The sequence below is a fragment of the Periplaneta americana genome, unplaced genomic scaffold (assembly GCF_040183065.1).
Source record: "Periplaneta americana isolate PAMFEO1 unplaced genomic scaffold, P.americana_PAMFEO1_priV1 scaffold_18, whole genome shotgun sequence".
NCBI lineage: Eukaryota > Metazoa > Arthropoda > Insecta > Blattodea > Blattidae > Periplaneta > Periplaneta americana.
In genome coordinates this window covers 2578711-2599691 of record NW_027185499.1, presented here as the reverse complement: position 1 = coordinate 2599691, position 20981 = coordinate 2578711, and the positions used below count along the sequence as shown (strand labels likewise).

General features: G+C 35.1%; 1 protein-coding gene across 7 annotated transcripts in view; it reads left to right on the top strand.

Moving 5' to 3' along the window:
• The window catches only part of LOC138693707 (putative polypeptide N-acetylgalactosaminyltransferase 10), a 387765-nt gene that overhangs the window by 44097 nt on the left and 322687 nt on the right, over positions 1 to 20981 (top strand). For 2 of the 7 annotated variants that reach the window (XR_011330383.1, XM_069817536.1), the window contains exons 1-2: positions 12475 to 13183; positions 17013 to 17159. Coding sequence is in view for 2 of the 7 variants with exons in the window: in XM_069817536.1 (XP_069673637.1) it covers positions 13089 to 13183; positions 17013 to 17159 (242 nt within the window). In the remaining 5 variants the exon portion in view is untranslated. The other 5 variants (XR_011330384.1, XM_069817537.1, XR_011330388.1 and 2 more) reach the window with 5 other exon arrangements.

Here is a 20981-nt window from a genome sequence, read left to right as displayed (position 1 = left end):
GAAAATGTATGTCTGTACAATCGGGGAAATCTAACACATGGAAAGTTCATATAAAAGTCAAACAACTTCTTTTGTTTTGATATTTGTCCTTCAATTCACTATCGTAAAGTAAATCAATGAGTTCCAATTATGAATAATAATCGAAAATCAAATCGAAAATTTTCCTAGTCTTTAAATCTCGAATCAAATTCCTGGCGCAGATTGCATGATGTGTGAATGTATTCTTCGAAATCCAAAGTCTAAAGAAACTAGTATGCCTATATCGTTGTTAATTTTGAAAAATGTGACGTAACTTATCCTTTCAGTTAAGCTAAGGTTCCATAATTAGAGATGGGTTCATATTAAATGCCTTCACTGTCATATAACTTTGTAATAATCTTGTTCTTACCTTGTAGAAAACACTTTAAAGCATTCAGGTAATTCCATTAAGAAGGCAAGTTCACAAATTCATTTTTTCATTTTTCAATTATGATACAGACTTTTCTTCTTTCTCCGTGAACGATGATGTTTCCTCCCTCAGTTCAAACAACCTATCCAATAATTTGCCACGACTTAGTCACCGCACTTTACTATATTATGACAGATCGCTAAGAAATAATTTCATGGGATAAATTAACGCTTTTCACTTTGTCCCTTAGACTCCTTATTACACCCGTTTTACTTCCAACCGTGGAATGAGCACCATTGCTTGCCAAGGATATAAGTTTAGTCCAAGGGAGTCCAAAATAATTTCTACAGCCTCTACATGAAAATATCGGAACCAGTAGTAGTATCTTTTATGAGAACAATATATAAGAACTCTCCTTAACCTAAAGGTTTTCAATAGCGCCTCTTACAAAAATCACCAGTTGGGGATTATCGCTCACATAAGTATTTTCATCTACTGCCAAAGAATAACAAATGAAAGACTGACAAACAATTACTAATTGCACCTGAACGTCCTTGGCTAGACCTCGGATGGGATGCATCATAGTGGAAGGACACAAACTGATAGATTCGAACTCCTACACTTGTTGTGAGAAAAATTCTTCAGTTATAATTAAACATTCTTCAAATTTTCAATCTTTAAAATGTTTCTAATATTTTACTATTACAAGTGAAATTTTATATCTGAGTCACATAGCCGATTCACTAGCACTGTGATCTTAAACAACTTCTAGCTCAGTTTCCTTGAATTGTTGAATTAATGCTGTACGCTCTTCTCTTCGTATCTGCCATATTCGTTCCTGTTAGTTGTATAATGCATCTGTAAGTTGTATTTCTTCAATGTGGCCTACGTTTTGAAGTGTTTTCTGCTCCTTACATCTCTTGTTTGAATGGATGGCAAGAACCGCCTCTGTTCACTACAACACAACGTCACAAACTAGTCCTCTGTCTGGTACAGTAAGCACGCATCAGCCAAGCACTGCCCACGCCCGCTCATACGCGAGTTGATGATCACTGATCTAAAACTTTCAAGGTCTAAGCAGAATTTTAAAAAAATGTTAAAAAGCAATTATTCACACATTTTTCGGTTCTTTGGTGAAAAATGCAACAGTGAGGTGCCAGAACTCTGACAGATTACTAATATTTTAAAGGCAAAGCCTGATATTATAGTTATTTTTGTCTTTAGAGTTCCCTTACCACAATGAAAACACAACATTACTTTGCACAGTCAAGATCTGTTTGAATTATGTCTGAATCTATAATAATCTCGAAAGCTCTATAATTTGGATTTTTATGACTAGCACTTGTTGTAGATGGAACAGATTCTACCACAGGTGAAGTTCTTTGTTATAATATTTCCATATTTTCAGTTTAAACCCATTCTTCACTGTTTTTTAGGTTAGGTTTTCACCATTTCTTTATCAAAACCCTAGATATATTACTCTGTTTAAAGGGTCTTTTGCCCTTGTTACGGAAATTTTTCAATCTTTTCATCTAATTTTACAATTATTTACCCTACTAACATAATATATTCTATTTTCACTGAACTAACATGTATTATAGGCCTAACAGTAGGCTGTATTCACTTATTTTCTTATATATAACTTGCAGAGCGTTCTTATACAGAACAGTCCCAGGTAGTAATGTTTCAACGGCTTAATGACAGTAGTGCAGAGCACCTGTCCTGAGGGAGCTAAGCGGTAAGGAGTGGAGTGGGACTTGTCAGTGTAGAGAAGTATGCACAGACTTGTCAGTATACCTGACCACTTGCCATCCTACAACAGATTTGTTGGAGGTTGGAGTGGGACTGGTCTGCATGGGAACTCTCTGTAGGCCTATACATTCCTTTATACTACTTACAAACGGTCAAATACACTAAAATAATATTATTCTATCTACAACACGTACTAACAGACGAAAGTTTTGTAAACATACCAGTGACAGATCACACACCATCGAACTAAAACCCCAATATGTTTTCCTCCATTGCTGGACAGCACAGGATTATCTTGTTATGTAGGATTGCCATATATTTTTGATTGAAACCCAGAATACATTCATTATCGACTTGTTATGCTGCTGAATTCTGTTCCAGGCTATATATTTTTTAATGCTCATACTGATTCTCCTAATATTACAAAAGTAACCTAAAATTATTTTAGGGGGAACTTCCAGCTTAACTGATACAAAAAACAGATATATTTTATTTTGTCCAAAATCTGGAGTACAGAATTTTCTCTTTTTGTCTGAAAGAATTTGATAAATTCCTAAATTAGTTTCCGAGCTATGGCCCAAAATATGCACCAAGAGAGTTCTAGTCAACACCACCTGTCTGTAAGTTTGTCGCTTGTTCTCTGAAAGTTAAAATTTTTTTAAATTTTCAAACCATTTCCCTCATAATGAAGAAACTATTAAAGATAATTGCATGAAATTTTACGTGGATAATATATATATCATGATCCAAAATGTGAATTAATATCTTATTACTAATAGAAGAAATAAAAAAAAATATTTGAATGAAAATTTTCAGGAAAATTAAAAAAATTTAAAAATTACTACTACAGTAACACTACAAATAATTGGATGATATTAATTCACACTGCTGCCACAACCTACTGGAACAGGATGGACACGAGTTTAAAAATACTTTTAAAATTGTGGGAGCTAAGGGGGAAATGATGTTTGGTTGTACAAAAAAAGATTCCAAAATTTCGAAATTTTAAGATATGGCAGAAAAAATTTTTATTTCAAGTAGTGGTTCTTGTGAATGAAGATGTGAATAAAAACCTTGTAAATTTTCAGCTTATTTCATTAAGGGATATATCAATCAATCTTCTTAATGTATCCAGCTGTTTGCTGACAACAGTCTATTCAGTTGTTTTTCACGAGAAATGAGGGCTATTTTGATCGGTGTTCATTATAGATGCCTGTTGCTAGTAGCCAGAGGTGGGGTGTAGTCAATATATACTGCAGGGCTATGTCTTCTGCAACTGGTACTGATGAGTTTAATTTACTTCTTTTGTGGTTCATGGATGGACAGTATAGAAGAATGTGTTCAGATCTTCATCATGATTATTGCACCACAGACAAGTAGGATTATCAGAAATGTGAAATCGGTGTAGGTATAATTGAGTGACAATGTGACCTGTTCTGGCTCTTGTTAAAAATGTTTGAACATGTCTGGGCAAGTTTTTGTACATTTCCAGGTCATTTGGTTTCTTTTGTACAGACTGTAAAATTTTTCCTTTGTCAGAAGAGAGCCAATTGTTGATCCATAGGTTTGTAAAATGAGACTTTACTGAAGCAAAGAACCATATAATGAGACAAAGAGGCAAATATAATACCAATAGGATTGAAGTGTGGGTCAGTCCAATGCAGAAGCAAAATCCATTCTCTGTAATATAAAAATGAGGCTAAAAAGAATAAATTCATTAAGGGATACATGAGAAAATTAAAAAAAAAAACAAAAAACAAAAAGTTTACTGGTAGGCTACAACTCTCGCAAAAGATTTGACAACCTCGCAACTGTTGAGATTTAAAACGCAGGTACTGGTTCCTGGTCAGGCATAAAGTCCACTTGCAAAACATTTCTTTCTGTCAGTCGTTCGCTCGCCAATAGGTGCTTGTAGTGAATCTCTTTGTGTTCCTCTAGGGAAGTTTTATGTATAGATATTCAGTGATAGCATTTATAAGTGTGTGCATGTATTATTATGAATATTATTGATTATAATAATTTGAATTACTAATGTAATCATAATTAATTTTTACCTGAAGGGAATATTGATAATGTGACATAATTAGGAATATCAAATCCAGACGTTTGAGATGAGCAGGGTATGTAGCACGTATGAGCGAACCCAGAAATGCATATAGAGTGTTATTTCGGAGGCTGGAGAGAGAAAGATCTTTGGGGAGACCGAGACGTAGATGAGAGGATAATATAAAAAATGGATTTGAGGGAGGTGGGATATGATGGTAGAGACTGGATTAATCTTGTTCAGGATAGGGACCGATGGCGGGCTTATGTGAGGGCGGCAATGAACCTCCGGGTTCCTTAAAAGCCATTTGTAAGTAAGTTGTTGTTTTCTCATGCCAGGTGTTTGACAATAAAGTCATTTAACCTCTTGCACTCCAATATTTTTCAAAGATATTGTCATGGTCAGCCACTGAAGCACAGATTTTGAGGTGTTCAGAATCCATTTCTTGATTTGAATTGCACAATGAGCAGTTAGGGGATTGATATAGTGCAATTCTATGCAGGTGCTTGGCCAAACAGTCATGGCCTGTTGCCAATCTAAATGCAATTACAGACGATTTGCGCGGTAAATTGGGAATTAACTGGATTATGATGCAGAGAGTTCCATTTTTTTCCCTTGAGATTGTGTTATCAAATTTTGTTTGTTGAAGTCTAATTTTTGTGAAACTAAAAAGTAAGTGATGACAGAAATCTGACAACTCAAGAAATTTTTTTGAAATATGAACAACGCAGTCTGTTCTTTTTTGTTCATGGCTTTTTTAACACTCTGACTGAAATAAACAACTTGTTCGTTAGGTGAGTGCAGTGGTGATATTCAGCCAGCTCGCACCAGTATTGACGAACCGGTTGTTAAAATATTTCTAGGTAATATTTGGAATTACCATGGGCATATACTGTATATGTTTAACATACATGAGAGAACTGATTGTTAAACTTTTTGAATATCACCACTGGGTGAGTGGTATTGTATAAACACAGATTGCTGTTTTGAAAACAAGTTGTTGGATTCAAGGAACCAATTGAGACGTGCAGCAATCATTCTTTCCATATTTTCCATATCTGGCTTGTCAGAGAAATAGGTCTGTAGTTATTAATATTAGATGAAGTTTTACCTTTCTTCAAAATGGGTATAATACTGGTAATGATTTTCTTTTTCAGTTAGCAGGTACCGGTACTGTAAAACGTTCAGTATGGTTTTTTAGACTTGTCTCCAAGGTTCTTGATAAATTCTGAATGAATTAAATCTGGACCAGAGACTTCATTGCATTTAAGAGTCCCAATAGCTGCATCTAGTTCATGGATTGTGAAACTAGCAACAAACACTTCTCTTGTGTTCATGCAAACACACTTCTTTTGTTCACCTTCATATTTTTTTCATGCTTTTTTCTAACTTTTTGTGAGTTGTTGTGATTCTATGTATTATTGCATATGTACTTAAAAAGGCGTTTGCAATAACCTGGGGGTCTGTTAGTTGTGTATTTTTGTAAATTATAAGTGAGTTACTTGGTGGATTACTCTTTGTGATATTAGATATAAATTCGGGTAAGCTTTTATACCATCTTTTCTATAGACCATTTTAGAGATGAAATTGTTAAAACTTTGCCTTTTGGCTGAGAGTACTTCTTTCTTAAATTTGGCCACTTTACAAGCTTCCAGTCTATAAAATTGTCTCTATTACTGTTCTCTTCTGCTTGTTTTCTGGCTGAATCACGAGCTACCGGTACTTTTAATGTCATTGATTCTGGTTCATGTTAACACTTTGTTTAAAAAATTTAAAATTGTTTAAACACACGTTAAAAGTGTTAAAATTTTTTAAAAAGGTTATGTACCTTAGACAGACGGCCCGTTTTGATGCCGGTTCTGCATCATCTTCAGTATCCTACGAACTACTGATGTTCCTGTTGATCTTGCATACTGCCATTTGCATTCGTCAGTTGTAGGGGTGGGGGTGAGTTGCTCCTATGGTGGGGGTGTTTGTTTGTGTGCTATGTATCATGATGTCGAATAATGTGTGGGTATTGAACTGTAATTGTGTATTAAGTATATGTTGTGGGTGTGTTATTGTATGTTTGTATATTTCGTATTGTTCTAAGATGTTTAACTGTGGACTTTTTGGTGTGATGTGTAGAATTTCCATATCTGTTTCTATATTATTGTAGTCATGATTATTGTTGATAATATGTTCTGCGTAATTTGATGTGATGTATGGTTTGGTTATATCTTTAATGTGTTCTTTATATCTTGTTTGAAAGGTTCTTCCTGTCTGTCCTATGTAAAAATGTGGGCAACTATTGCATTTTAGTTTCTAAACCCCAGTTGAATTATATTTATTTGAACGTTTGATATGATTATTTAGATATTTCTGTGTTGTGTTATTTGTTTTGTATGCTATCTAGTATTTTAGTTTTCTGAATGAAATTGCAATTTTGTAAGTATTGGTTGTGATATGTTAATGTTATTTATTTATTCTCACGTGGTGTTTGTGTTGGTTTGTTCTGTTTTTGTTTTGACTTTTTTATTAGTGTGTCTATCATGTTAGAGTTATACCCATTGTCTTGTGCTATATATTTTATTGTGTTTATTTCTTCAGTATAGTTGTCGTTGTTCATTGGTATGTTAATTAATCTGTGTGTCATTGTACGGAAAACTGCATGTTTATGTTGTATGGGATGGTTAGACGAATTGTGTATGTGTGTTGCAGTTGTGGTGAGCTTCCTGTATATTTTGAATTCATGTCTATTATTTGTTTTGGTTATGGTGATGTCTAAGAAATTTATAGCTTGGTTACGTTCTGTTTCTATTGTATACATTAATTTGGGATGTATTTTGTTGAGTTGTTGATGTAGGTTTTCTATTTGTCTTTTGTTTCCATTATATAGGGCTATTATGTTACCTACATATCGATGCCAGTACATTATTCTCTCTGCGTGTTTGTTGTTGTCAGTGTTTAGTATGTGTGTTTGTTCTATATTATGAATAAAGATTTCAGATAATATACTTGATATAGGTGAACCCATTGGTAATCCTTCAGTTTGTGTATAATATTTATTGTTATGTGTGAAATAATTTTGTTTTGTATTAATCTTTTTTTTTAATGTTTCTTCCCTTTATATCCCAAAGCAAGCAAAGAGCTAGTGGCATACTAGTTGGCATCAAAAGAGGAATACGGTAACTTTAACCTTCAACATTATTAAACAAATGACTGAGGAAGACAAATCTGAAGTAACGAATATATTATGCAAATCTGGCTTTCAGGTAGAAGCTCCCTGTTGTAGAAGTGTCATTTGCAGAATTTGATAACAAATCAGTTCCATCAATTCATACCCTTCCAATTATTGCATTTATACTGGTAACGATAGAGTTATAAATTCCTAACAGTGAGTAGTTTCAATACTAATGTAGTAAAGTCACAAGAAGTATTTCCTTGATGTGCAATATTTCACGAGAATAAAATAAAATTCTCATAGTAACAGCTAAAATGCCTTGTCCATACTAGTTAAGTATTTAAAATGAAGCACGATTATGTACAGAAAAAGCACTGTTTATTAATGTAATTGAAAAAAAAATTAAAGAAACATTTGATATTATCAAAACTTCTGCATTTGTGTCTGACTTTATATTTCCTTATAATACGATTGCATAATTACTCTAGTCCAGTAAATCAGTCAGCTCTGTTACACCATTCTGTTCCTATGGGTACACAGTTGAAAAAGAAATCCACCAATGTCAGCACAAGCCAAGATGATGCACAAAAAACCATCTTGATTGTACTGCTATGTTCACCCATTTTGATTTGTTTGTGTGTCATACTCTTGCTTTATGTTTTAGTCTAAGCATTAATTTTTACTCTGTCAGATCTGTTAGTGTTGTGTTTTCCACAAATAACAAGATATAAAGTCAAGATCAAGAGGACATAATAGTACACGAGTGCAGTAGCTAAGTTGCTATTTTGGAGATTTTTAAGCCAAAAAAAAAAAAAAAAAAAAACTTTAGGTTCGCACATGCTTGTTTGCTTTGTCATGTCTGTTACCTGTCAGATCTGTTACTCCATGTCATGTCTGTTGCATCATTCAAAACAGAGCCTCAATTTTTTTCTAATTATCTATCATTAAAGAAATTAAAGCTCAAATATCTTCGCCTTAAGGGCAATCTACTAAGATAATTGTTACTGAAAGAATGGTTTGGAGACTTGAAAGCATATAAATGTCCTACTAATCGGTTGCTAGCCGAGGAGTAGTAAGTTCAGTGGTGGGGTTGCCACCTTATAGCCTTTGGACTGGCTTTGGGACTCCGTTCCAGACTCCCAAGACAAATTCTCCACTATATACCACATGGAAGACGATCTTTGGGACGCCCCCTGAAAAGATGGACAGAGACCATAACAGGCCACTAGGCCTAATACCTGCAATGACGATGATGATGATGACGATGATGATGATGATGATGATGATGGTTTCTGTTAGTTACTGAACAAGTTATTATTTTATATTAGGTAAAAGATTTGATATTAAGATATTTAATATACTAATTGTTCATTTTTGATCTGAAGTTAGTTCTGTTACTATTCTAAGAACTATGCACTGTTTGAAGAATATCTGATATAAAAACAAAGGAATTCTATTTCTATAAAGATCCACTGTCTTGTCCCATAACACTCCTGACATTTCGTCGTGCCATCAAAGATTCATCGATGCTTGTAGAGAATGCTGTAAAGAAAGGTCAGTGTACAGTGGCTGATTACTATGGCAGAGACATTGCACTATATTAATACATGCAGAATATGCACTAAATAATACTTTAATTTTGACGTTCTCAATCGTCCATTTGTTATACAAATTTCGCAAATGACCCAGAAATGTATTGTAGTTCTTGAAAACAAAGAACTGTAATTGTTCAGCTGCAACATTGGCTTCCATTATTGCAAACATATCAATGTCTTTATCTATTAGAATTTTATGTATTTTAGTTTTCTTGGCTTGATTAAGGCCCCCAGCATTCCACTGTAAGACCTTCAGCTGAGGTAGAATTATATTGTGTTTTGTCTTCTTATGTGATGCTAAAATATTCCCCGTCCGGAGATCCGAATGAGGGGACTTTTTTACCTCCGAAATAATTTACTTCGGATTGTATTTGTCATTGGAGCATGTTGGATGGTCGTTTTTTTTCTATGTTCATTAAACATAGTTCAGGGGGTACCACGAGAAGGCGACCATCATCACCCCCAGAACACCAATATAGCGCGACATATTATTTTGGCAGAAGGCTAGCCTTGTTTCATACTGAGATGTAGTGAATTGATATCTCCTCTCTTGTCCCCTTCAAGCTTCCGAGTCAAGGTCGTAGCCATGCCTTTTTAGAGGTTTAGAGACTTCTACCACAAATCTCGCACCAAACTCTGCATCCTGGAATGACTGTCAACAGTGAAGGATGTGAGTGAAAACCAAGTGTTACGATACATCATTATTGCAAACGTATAGACCTATTGTTACTAGGTATAATAACTTAATTTTTTTGGGTCTGCTAAGAATCAAAATCTATTAATTTGAGAAAAAAAAATTCCGGCACCTGGAATCGAACCCGGAACCTCTCAGCTGTGCGCGCTGAATGCTCTTTCCATCTGACCCACACCGGGACATGATCCATGGTGACGGCCGAACTTCTCTCATTGTATTATCAATAGCCTACTACCTGCATTTAAGACATTCAAGCCATGTATGCAGGATTGCATATTTAAATGGCTTCATGAGTTACTGTTAACATTGATATATACATATATATTCTTATATGAGGTCTCGCCATCCTCATTGAATAATCAATGACTATAAGCAGCCATCAGAGGTCTGCATCAGACGTTTTCGCTCGAGCGCTAAGTAGTTCATAGCATAATCGATAGGTAGCGCACATGCATGATGGGTAAAATTGTCACGAGCGATAAATCCTCGAACGGTATAAGCCGAGCGTTAGACATTCGTTCTTGTTACAGTGATGAACTGTGTAGTAACATCAAAGATGTTTATCATTTCAAAACTTTGCAGTGTTTAACTAACCTCTCCATAGTACAATTACAAAACTTGCATTAAAATGTAATATAAATATTGTAGGTAAATGTTCTTTTTTTTTTTTTTTTTTTCCACGCAGGAATGATTCTGGTTTTGCCATATCTGATAGATGTTATTGGATGTAAATGTAATTATTATAAACGGAGAACACAATCACGATAATGCAAGAACTGTATCAAGTTTTCTAGTAATAATAATAATAATAATAATAATAATAATAATAATCTCTAATAATTAGTGTATCAATCTTTGCGTCTGTAACAGTTGTGCAGCTTGATTATTCGTTTTATTATATTTTCTGTGACGTTATCTCTGTACTAATATTGTTATTAATCTACTGCTATATCAATAATATTTTGTAAAACGTTTCTACATTGTCGCAGTATATAGGCGGAACACTATGTATGGACCTATCAAATTATATATGTGGTAAATCAAATACTGAATAATTATGAATTAGCAATAATAACTGTATATCGAAGTTTTTCATACTATTTTATTGATAACTTCATGTTCCTGTTTTGGTACGTTCCACTGACTGTTCCATTAAACGTTTGTCATAAACGCAGAAAATAAAGCCTTATTTTTACCGTGTGAGCAAAACATATGTGTATCTTATTTGTCGCCTTCCATACAAGATAAGACATGTTGGTGAGGTGACCTTGTACTGTGCTTCTATTTATTACGAGCATATCACGACCGATCTTACCTCACTCGAGGGTGCGACACTCGACCGAGTTCAAGTGAGCGATTTAACTCCAATGCAGCATTCTGATAGCTATACTGTAAATATCTATTAATTTGAGAAAAATTCGTTCCAGCACCTGGAATCGATTCATTGATTATTCAATGAGGATGGCGAGACCTCATATAAGAATATATATGTACCGGTAGGCTATATGAGCCTCAAAAGCCTCTTAAGAGCTTAGTCACTGACAGATATTCCCCTCAGAATTTGTCATTTGAGCTCAGCAGGCACTACATGGCCAGCAGAGTAGGCGAACTGTCTGGTCTTGCCTAGGCTCTCTGCCCTGATCATGGAACCTGTATGTAGTTTCGAAACGTTAGAAATGTTAGCTCCAGGACATAGTGCAATATCCAAATCACATTCACCGTGAAAACCTAAAAAACACATATAATTTAAGGTTATATAGAAGGTCTAACTCCAAACTTGTTAGCAGAATTTTTGTAATGTGACATTGTTTATGCATTGCCAAGTAGAGACAAATGATACTTTGGAGAAATTGCATTAATGCAATCTAAAGCATAAATGAATTCAGAACTGTGTTTTGTACATGTCGAAATGGAAATTAAATAAAACTTGGTTTAATGTAACATAGTAGCAGCAGCAGTATCTATTGCCCAGACACTTGGAAGTTCTCCATTCACCTTCTAACTTTGCAGTATAATTTAGAGTCCGAATCCAAAAAATCTGATGCCAAAGCTGGACATTTTCGTAAATGTTCTTGATTCATCAAAGAGTCTTCTAGATTACACAGGATGCATTTTGGTGAACAAAAAATTTCAATTTTAAACAGGGTGCTGCAAACAGTCATGACCGATTAGCATCCGAAATTTTGCTACTGAATCATGTCGAAAAGAATCAGATACCTTATATATTCTTTTTCAGTAAGTAATACTGACCAAGATTTATTATTGCTGTTTTCTTAAAATTTCTTCAGAATTTTCATTTGAAATTTAATTTTAATGTAACATAACATGACTTAAAATACAGATTAGCCTAAAAAAAGTATACACTGTTCGTTTATAAATAACTTAAGAACAAATTCAGATAAAATTATCATTTTCGGGGAAATTGTAGCTTAATGGATAGGTCGAAGAGGTGCTGTCGAGTACCCAGCACAGTCCCCAAACCTAACACCAATTTCTACATATGGGGGACCCTAAAGGATGTTGTTTATTGGGAAACGCCAGCTACACTGGATGTGCTACGAGAACAAATCAAAATTTAACGTCATGTGCAGCTATGACACTGGACACATTACGGAACTTAGTTCGTGGAACAGTTCGGCGGCATCAATAGTGTTTGGATGCTGTTGGTGGTCACTTTGAACAATTTCATGAAAAACGAGAATTTTTTCTCAATTTGTTTCACTGTTTTAGGACCCCATCTTCTTTCATTCAGAGCAAAACTAAGTACAGATCTAATACTTTTCTTCCTAGGCATAATTGACAACTTATCCAACTAAATATAACAACGATAAATAAACTGAACACTACAACTATACTTATTTCACTATTTTTAGGTCTATGTAAATGTTTCTGTGTAAATGGAACACTCAGCAAACGAATATAAACCCTCAACACAAAACTAAACACTCAACTAACGATTATAAATGCACAAAACAAACCAAACAAGGCTGCAGGCCGAGTTGATAACCAGTCTACTATTGTAATATGAAGTTACGACATGTGTACCGTACAAAGTTTCATCCGCTTTGATAAAAAAAAATAATGTAAAATTGAATATTGTCTAAATGTAAAATTTTTATTGCTAGCTATATACATTTGTTTTGTAGGTGATCGATTCATATAGAGGGCCTTGTACGAGAAACATTTGAAGCTATATACATTTGCTTTGTAGATGATCGATTCATATAGAGGGCCGTGTGCAAGAAACATTTGAAGAATGTTATTATTGTCGGTATTGTCACCATGACTATTTATAAATATAAGTGTCAATGGTATTGCATTAACAGCTGTACTGATTTATTAATTCCAACAAAATCGCGACAGAGGTATGAAGAGGAATATAAGAAGTTTTAAGAGTGTGTAAAAAAAAAGTAGAGAATATTTCTGAAAAGTTTATGCTTGAATATTGTTAAATGAAAAGTGAAAAGAAGAAATCAAGTTCTCAGTGGATTCATTATTCTATGCTGCGGTGTACGGTATCACTGAAGAAAAACGTGGACATCAATCAGTAAGTAGACACAATAATTGTTAGCTTTTTAAAGCAAAAAAGTGAATTGTGAAAATGTTACCATTAATGTGTATAACAAATAAAAAGCTTACAAGGACAAGGATCCTGCTGATCCAAAGTTGCACTCGGGCATGGGTTCAATTCCAGCTTGCGCTCATTACTGGTAGTTTTTCCGAGGTTTTCTCCAACCATAAGACGAATGCGAATGTCGGGTAATCTATGACGAACCCTCAGCCTCATCTTCCCAAATACCATCACGCTATTACCAATACAATCAATGCCAAATATCCTAGTAGTTAATACAGGGTCGTTAAATAACCAACTAAAAAAATTGCAGAGAGCAATCAGAGTAGTATAATGAAGCATTAATGGTTGAAGTGTTGATCAAAACTTTTTAGTGGTTGTGGTAGCAGTATGTGTAAGAAAAGTAAATAGTTGGTGTACTATGGTTGATGTTTAAGAAAGTGCGAAGTTAATACAGTGCTAATAGTACCTCCATCCATGCCAACAACTCTGCTACAGAAAAGAATAATAAAGTTATGCCTGAATAAACTCTTGATAACCCTTCAGAACTGTTGTATTCAGGATTTAAAGTATTTGACTTCCATCAAATTTATAACAATGTATTATTGAATTTCGTACATAAAAACCGAAATATATTTAATTTATATTCACATAAATCAGTGATGTCAATTGATGCCCATAGGAGCAAGCGCGTGCTTTAGAGCTCAGGAGAGCCTGTTCAGGGATGGTCAGCACTAATTCAATAGATAAAGGGAAGAGAACTTATTAAAACTGTATCCATGTTAAATTTTAGATTTGTCTGGAAGTATTGCATTATAAGAATGTAAGTTTTAATTTTAATGTTCATTTTTCACAAGTTTGATTTTTTTGTTCAAAAGAAATATTTTCTCAACTTTCTTTATAGACAAGTGAAATTTTCAGATACAGGCCTATTTATTTAGTAGCCTTACAGAATGTTTTCGTTAATTTAATATACTGTAAATGCATATTACTGAAGATAGTGTATTGAAAGTTTTGAAAATATTCGCATGGAAATGAATGACTAACAAAGCAACTACTGTTACATCATAAGCAAAAGATACATCCCCATGTGTTGTAAAAATGTCAGCTCTATAGCTTCAGCACATTTCGAGAAAATAATTTAATATTCTGATGATAGGAAGTTGCTCACCAATATCACCTTAAAAGCATAATGTGGTAAGAGTTTTGTTATGGAATATTAGTTACACTTAAAACATATACAGCACCTAGGTAACTTTGCTTTGTACTGTAATATTTTCTTGATTAGTTGATTGATTATTTTTATAGGGCTAAAGGTATCATCAATATCAATTACAACTTGTCATGTCATACTCAATCTCTTTTTTTGGGATATTTAGTACAGTATAGTTGTACTACTATGGAATTTATGTGAATATTCCTTCTTAACTCTTAATTATGTTATTAACATTTAAAAACAACTGCAATATTAAGAAATTGGTATTAGTACTTTTGTTTTACAGACAATATAGATAATATCAAACAGAAAGAAGCCATATAAAAATAACGACATAAAATGTCACGTTCCGTTTGAAGTTTGTGCACCACTGTTTTCTTAATCCTACAGGCTGCTTACTCATATACACAACCTTTCCTCTTTCCATACTTAGCGCTTGATGCCCGCGCACGACGTCAAGGTCAGAAAAATGCGCTTGCTTTGACATCACTGACATAAATATAAAACCAAAAGATCAGAAAACATATATTATGCTTAACAGAACCTAAATGTATCATAACTGTAGCATATAATCACAGTAGCAATTTCGGTGCAAGGCTTTATAACATGGTAACTTAATAGCTAAATTCCCAAATATACACTATCTATAAAAAAGTAATTGGGCACTATTTTTGCCCCTTTAGAACCTCGTGGTACCACCTCTTGTTGCTATAACAGCAGCCACCCTTTCAGGCATGTTTTCCACTAGTTTGTGTGGGATATCCACTGGAATGCGTCGCCATTCCTCTTGCAATATGGCACTCAGTTGGACAATGGAAGTTGGCCGAATTTCCCGAAACCTCAATCGCCGGTCCAATTCGTCTTAAAGGTGCTCAATGTGATTGAGATCAGGACTCTGTGCAGGCCAGTTCAACTGGTCACCTTATTGTCTGCATACCACTGCACAGTAGAAACATGACTTCTAGCAATTACTTTTTGGTAGATAGTGTACAATTTACTAATGCTCCTTATTTTAAAAAATCAATTAAAAATTCCTGTCTAGAGAGAAAATTTAAAGTTCAATTATTCTGATATGTTTTTCTTCTTCTTTTTTCTTTTTCTTTTTTCTTTTTCTTTTTTTACTTTTTACTCTGTTATGTAATAAAATATCTTAACATTATGTGGAATGCCCTCTGAGCACGAGTACGTAACTTACTCTTTCTGGGGATGCTAGAATGTTTTTGTATAAGAAAGCAATATGTATCTTTGTTCTACGAGGGCTATTCATAAAGTAGCCATTTATTTTTTACAAACCTGTGAATGACGTTACAGAATTGGGTTAGAATACGTTTGAAATTGTACACTCAAATTTATTTTTCCACACATTTTCCAGTCACATTGAGACACTTGTCGTAGCATTTGACGAGCTTTGAAATTCCACAATCGTAGAATTCGGCCAACCTACGACGCTGATTCTCAACTCTTCGTCATTGTCAAAGCACTTCGAGCCAAGTCACGTCTTCATGTGCATGAAGAGATGGTAATCGCTAGGTACCAAATGTGGGCTATAGGGAGGGTGATCCAATACTTCCCAGTTGAACTTTCGGAGTTTGGTCACAGTATGACGCGCTGTATACGGCCGGGTGTTGTCATACAGGAAAATCACCCCAGAGCTCAACATTTGTTGTGACGTTTGTTTTAAATTGCGCTTTTCAAGTTTGTTAGTGTGTTACAGTAACGCTCAGCATTAATTGTGGCATTCCTCTCCAAGAACTCCATTAGCAAAATTCCTTTTCTGTCCCAGAAGACAGTTGCCACAAGTTTCCTCGTGGAAAGTGTTTGACGACACTTTGTGGAATTTTTCAGGGAGTGAGTATGGCCCCACTGCATTGATTGAAGCTTTGTTTCTGCATTCACATACCGCACCCAAGTCTCATCTCCTTTCATAATCTGATCGAGAAAAGCATCACCTTCTCTTTCGTAATGCTCAAGAAAGGACAGTGCTGCTCCCATTCACTGAGCCTTTTGTTCCTCAGAAAGGAATTTAGGCACTCATCTGGCAGAAAGTTTCCAGTAGCCCAAATCTTTGGTAATCACTTTGTACACAAGAGTACGACTAATCTGTGGAAAATCCTCACTAAGCTCTGACATGGGAAATCTGCGGTTTGCTCTAACCTTTTTGTCAACCAAACAAATCAGATCTGCATTCACGATACTCGGTCGAGGTTCTCTCTTCATCATGGACATTGGTTCGCCCATTTTTGAACATACGGCACCATCCAATTTTTAACAGTCTCCCGACTTCCGCATTTCTCTTCTCTTCAAACTTTTTCCTACCTTAGTTTTGCATAATGTAAAAATTAATTGAAACATTTAATTTTTACGTGGTTGAAGGTGATTTATATGATGGATTCTCTTGTTCCAGAGATGCCCTGGAATGTGCAGCTAAGCTTATACAAAGAGTGTTTTCTGTTATGAACATTAAGTAATCAGATATATACATACATTCGTATATATGGTCTCGCATCCACATTGAATAATCAAGACTACTATTTTTTGTTAGTAGTCAACATGTAGATACCTATTAATTTTGAGAAAAATTCGTTCCAGCACCGGGAATCGAACCCAGGACGTCTCAACTCTGCGTGCTGAGCGCTCTTTCCAACTGAGCTATGCTGGGACACGATGCACGGTGCCAGCCGAACTCTCCTCATTATATCATCAATGGCCTACTACCTGCAATTTAGACATATACCGGTAAGTCATATATGCAGGAGCACATATTTAAATGACTTTATGGCCAATTTTAACAAGCTTGTTAACATTGATATATACCTATACTCACATATGAAGTCTCGCAATCCTCAGATGTTCGAAAAAGGAGCGCGACACTTTAATCAAATCAGAACTGCAAATCACAGTCAACTTCAATTACTCATGTAGGAAATTTTTACAATTTGTTTGAAACTATTATGCTAGGTAAAATATCTCAAAATACTTTAATTTAAGCCTAGCTGCCAAAATGTACAATAAAATTGTTTTTAGTGCCGCTAACTGAATTTAATAATTTTTCAATTTTTTATGTGAAATATTGTAGACCACTTAGTCTCCCATATTTTCTTCAAAAATAGTTGGCAACCCTAGCACCAACACTATTTCTACCCAAGTCTTCAACAGAAATCAGAGTGAAAAGTCCATGTGCTTGTGTAATACTCATACATGTTTTCCATCTATTAGGAATATTCACAGTTTGCTGTATCTTCAAATGATTCTTTGGACATTCTGTAATATTCTGTGAATTTGTCTGGATGCTGTTCTAACTCCACCAATAAAACACTACAAGCACCATGATTTTCAACGTTTTGAACCAATGAATCCGAAACCTATACCTTTATCTTCGCATTCTTATTATTGACAATAGCAGAAGATCTCCATCTGATGACTCCACACTGAATGACTCATTAGATCAAATAACATGGCGTTATGTGTCACGCTCCATGTGCCATGCATCATGTTTCTTGCATCATCCGGTGTGTTAACATGCAGGGTCGAATCTAGCTACTTGACGCCTCTAGGCAGAGAAAAATATTTCTGCCCCTTATTTCGCCCTATATGCGTCATTTGGATCAAATGAAATAATTGATTCTGCATCATTATTACTGTTTCTAATATCAGAAACGCCTGACTAAAATGAACCACACGCTGCACTATTTTCGGTAACTGCTGTTCACCACATTATTACACTCTGATGTACCTGGACTCGAACTGGAACAAGCTGGCTATGTTTGTTTTTTAAATAACACATATTTTTGCACTTTTTCTCACCATTTCCTCTCTTTTTATTGCCTTGTCTTTCTCGAGTTTCCGGTATTGTTGTTTAGTCAACTGTCCGAAGACAGGTCTGGAACCCACAAGTGACACCATCAAGGCATCACTCATAAGGCAACTAGGCCAGGAGATAATGGGGTAGGGTGACCAGTTCCTTTCCCCCTCCATTGCATACAACGCTAACTAGCTACATATTACACTAATGAGATTTTAGATGCAGTTCATCCTCTGACACATATCGTCAAATGAGATGTACTGTCTGGTAATAGATTTACATATCAGCCAGAACCTCAATAAGAGGTGTTTCTAGTATTGAGAACCACTGAGATTTTTCCGACTTTCACTCATTATAATGAATATTAAAATATAAATCACCTAGGTACAAAACAACTGCACCCTTTACCGTTTGAAATTAAACTGAACTCCCAAGCGTCCGGCTGATACAATGACTGGCGGTATTTTCTTTGAATTTAAGTCTGAATGGGGATTGCTGAGTGTTGATACTGGCTACTCTTATGACAGAGTTAGCGGCGTTCTCATCAGTTCATCACAAAGCTTGTGATTGCGAGCAACGAGATTTGCCTTCCTAACATATCATAATATAATACCATAAGTTCTTTAATGTTATTATGTGACACTCTCACAGTGAGAGGGCATAACACTTTTTCTGTGCGTTTTCTGACCATTAGTTAATGGAGAAAATGGTGTTAAAAGATAGAGAGAAAGACTCTGCGCTACACTACTACATTTCCAGAAAACTTTAATTTTTCTCTCTGAGTAAAGAACACGTCTGCTTGTCATGTGGTTCTGAAAATGGGTATATTTCCTGCTTTTGTTGTGTTTATTTAATTTGTGGGATAACGTAATAGTGTATTTGTGTATTACGCTGTGCTAAGTAGGCCTCCTTGAACTTATATTTTTGTAGTGAGTTATAGCGAGGCAATTACCACTTTGGCATCTGCCGAGTGCACAGGTAATGTGTCAGAAGTCTACAGATAGGTGTTCTTATTTTCTACCAATATATAAAAGGTTAAGTAACACCATAAAACACTATTTTTAAAAATGAAGAGAGCCTGAAAATTCATATCCACATCTTGCCAATTGGACGTACTTGATGCTAGAAAAATTTGAGCTTTAATTGAGTGTAATCAGTGCAGTGCTTGACAAGGTCAGGAGAATTGAAGGAACTCTCTTAATATGGTAACAGGCATTGTGATGGATGAACATTACAGTACAATGTTGAGAACAATGTATACGGTAAACTGTAGAAAGAACTGTTTATAATAGCATTTGGACTTTGCTCTGTGTTATGGATGAACATTGCTACGTCTTTTAGCTAAAAATTTCCCGAAGATCTGGCATTCATTCTCTTCATGTTGCCTTGCTGCAGATGCCATCAGAATTTCAAATATGCCATATTGAGTCTCTATTCCTCGATTCTTCGCTTTTTAGACATGAAGGGCGGATATAAGGCGTATTGTCTTTATTATTGTTGTTCTTTCTGTTTCTTTTTTAGAAGTAATGGAAACCAGGAAAGTTCGAGGGGTCCACTCTGTATTATTCTATCTGTGGCATTTGAAGAGTCAACTTAAAAAAAAAAACTTTTATTCATTTGGAACAACTGGATAATGCATACCATACAGCAGTGCCAAATATGCTCGCCATTGGGGCTCATGACAGGAAGAACTTGGCTCTGAGATCAAACTGCGCATGCACAGACTTCTCTTGTAGTGTCACCGTGATCCTTATCTGGATTTATTTTCGCGTGTACATTCCTAATCAAATGAAGTTCCCTTTGTACTCCAGTTACACATCTTGTATATACGAAGATTAGGTTTGGTTAGTTTAGGTTTTTATTAACCCATTAACGCCCAAATTATTTTTATTAAAAAAAGAACGAAAATAATATATCTATTTCATAAATTTAATCCATAAGATGCCAAGAATATGTTTTGTTTATTCTGCCGTGCACCAAGTAGCTGAAAATCACCCAGTCTATAAATAGACCGCTGGGCACTTATGATATCTGCGTATTCATTTGCAATAAAGTAAATATATTTTTTTGTGTATTTAATGTAGTATAACCAGAAACATTTACACCAATATAAATAAATTTATTTATGACATTTTAGTATTTAATGCAACAATACAATGCTGCAGCAATAATGAAACATATTTATTTCAGTAATGTCTGTCTTTACCGAGTGTGGTAAGGCTCAAAGCATTTTTGACAGAGGGTTTAATCACACTTCTTGCGGAATGTTACTGGTCTGCATTTACACCATTCCATCTGGCAGTGTTTCTGAGAGGGTCGTTTTGCCATGAAATGACCTCTACTATCTATCCTCATACCAAATTTCACTCATCGAGGTGATGGAATAGGGCACTCCATTCTCTTGCAGTTCGAAAATATCTAGAGATATTGAATTCAAGTAGGTCCAGGGAGTCTCGTCCATGTATTTCTCTGTAGACAATCCAACCATTTACTATAGCCATATCCAGCATTCTGACAAAGAGATCTTAGTACCACTTTTTTCCATGAATTGAAGTGGCATATTTCCCTGCTAACCAATCATGATGGTCCACTCCACGCATGTACTTACCGTATTTCTTGAGATTTTTCCGGAGTTTTCTCTCAGCCCAATATAAGCAAATGCTGGGTAACTTTCGGTGCTGGACCCCGGACTCATTTCACTGGCATTATTATCTTCATCTCAAACAGACGCTAAATAACCTAAGATGTTGATAAAG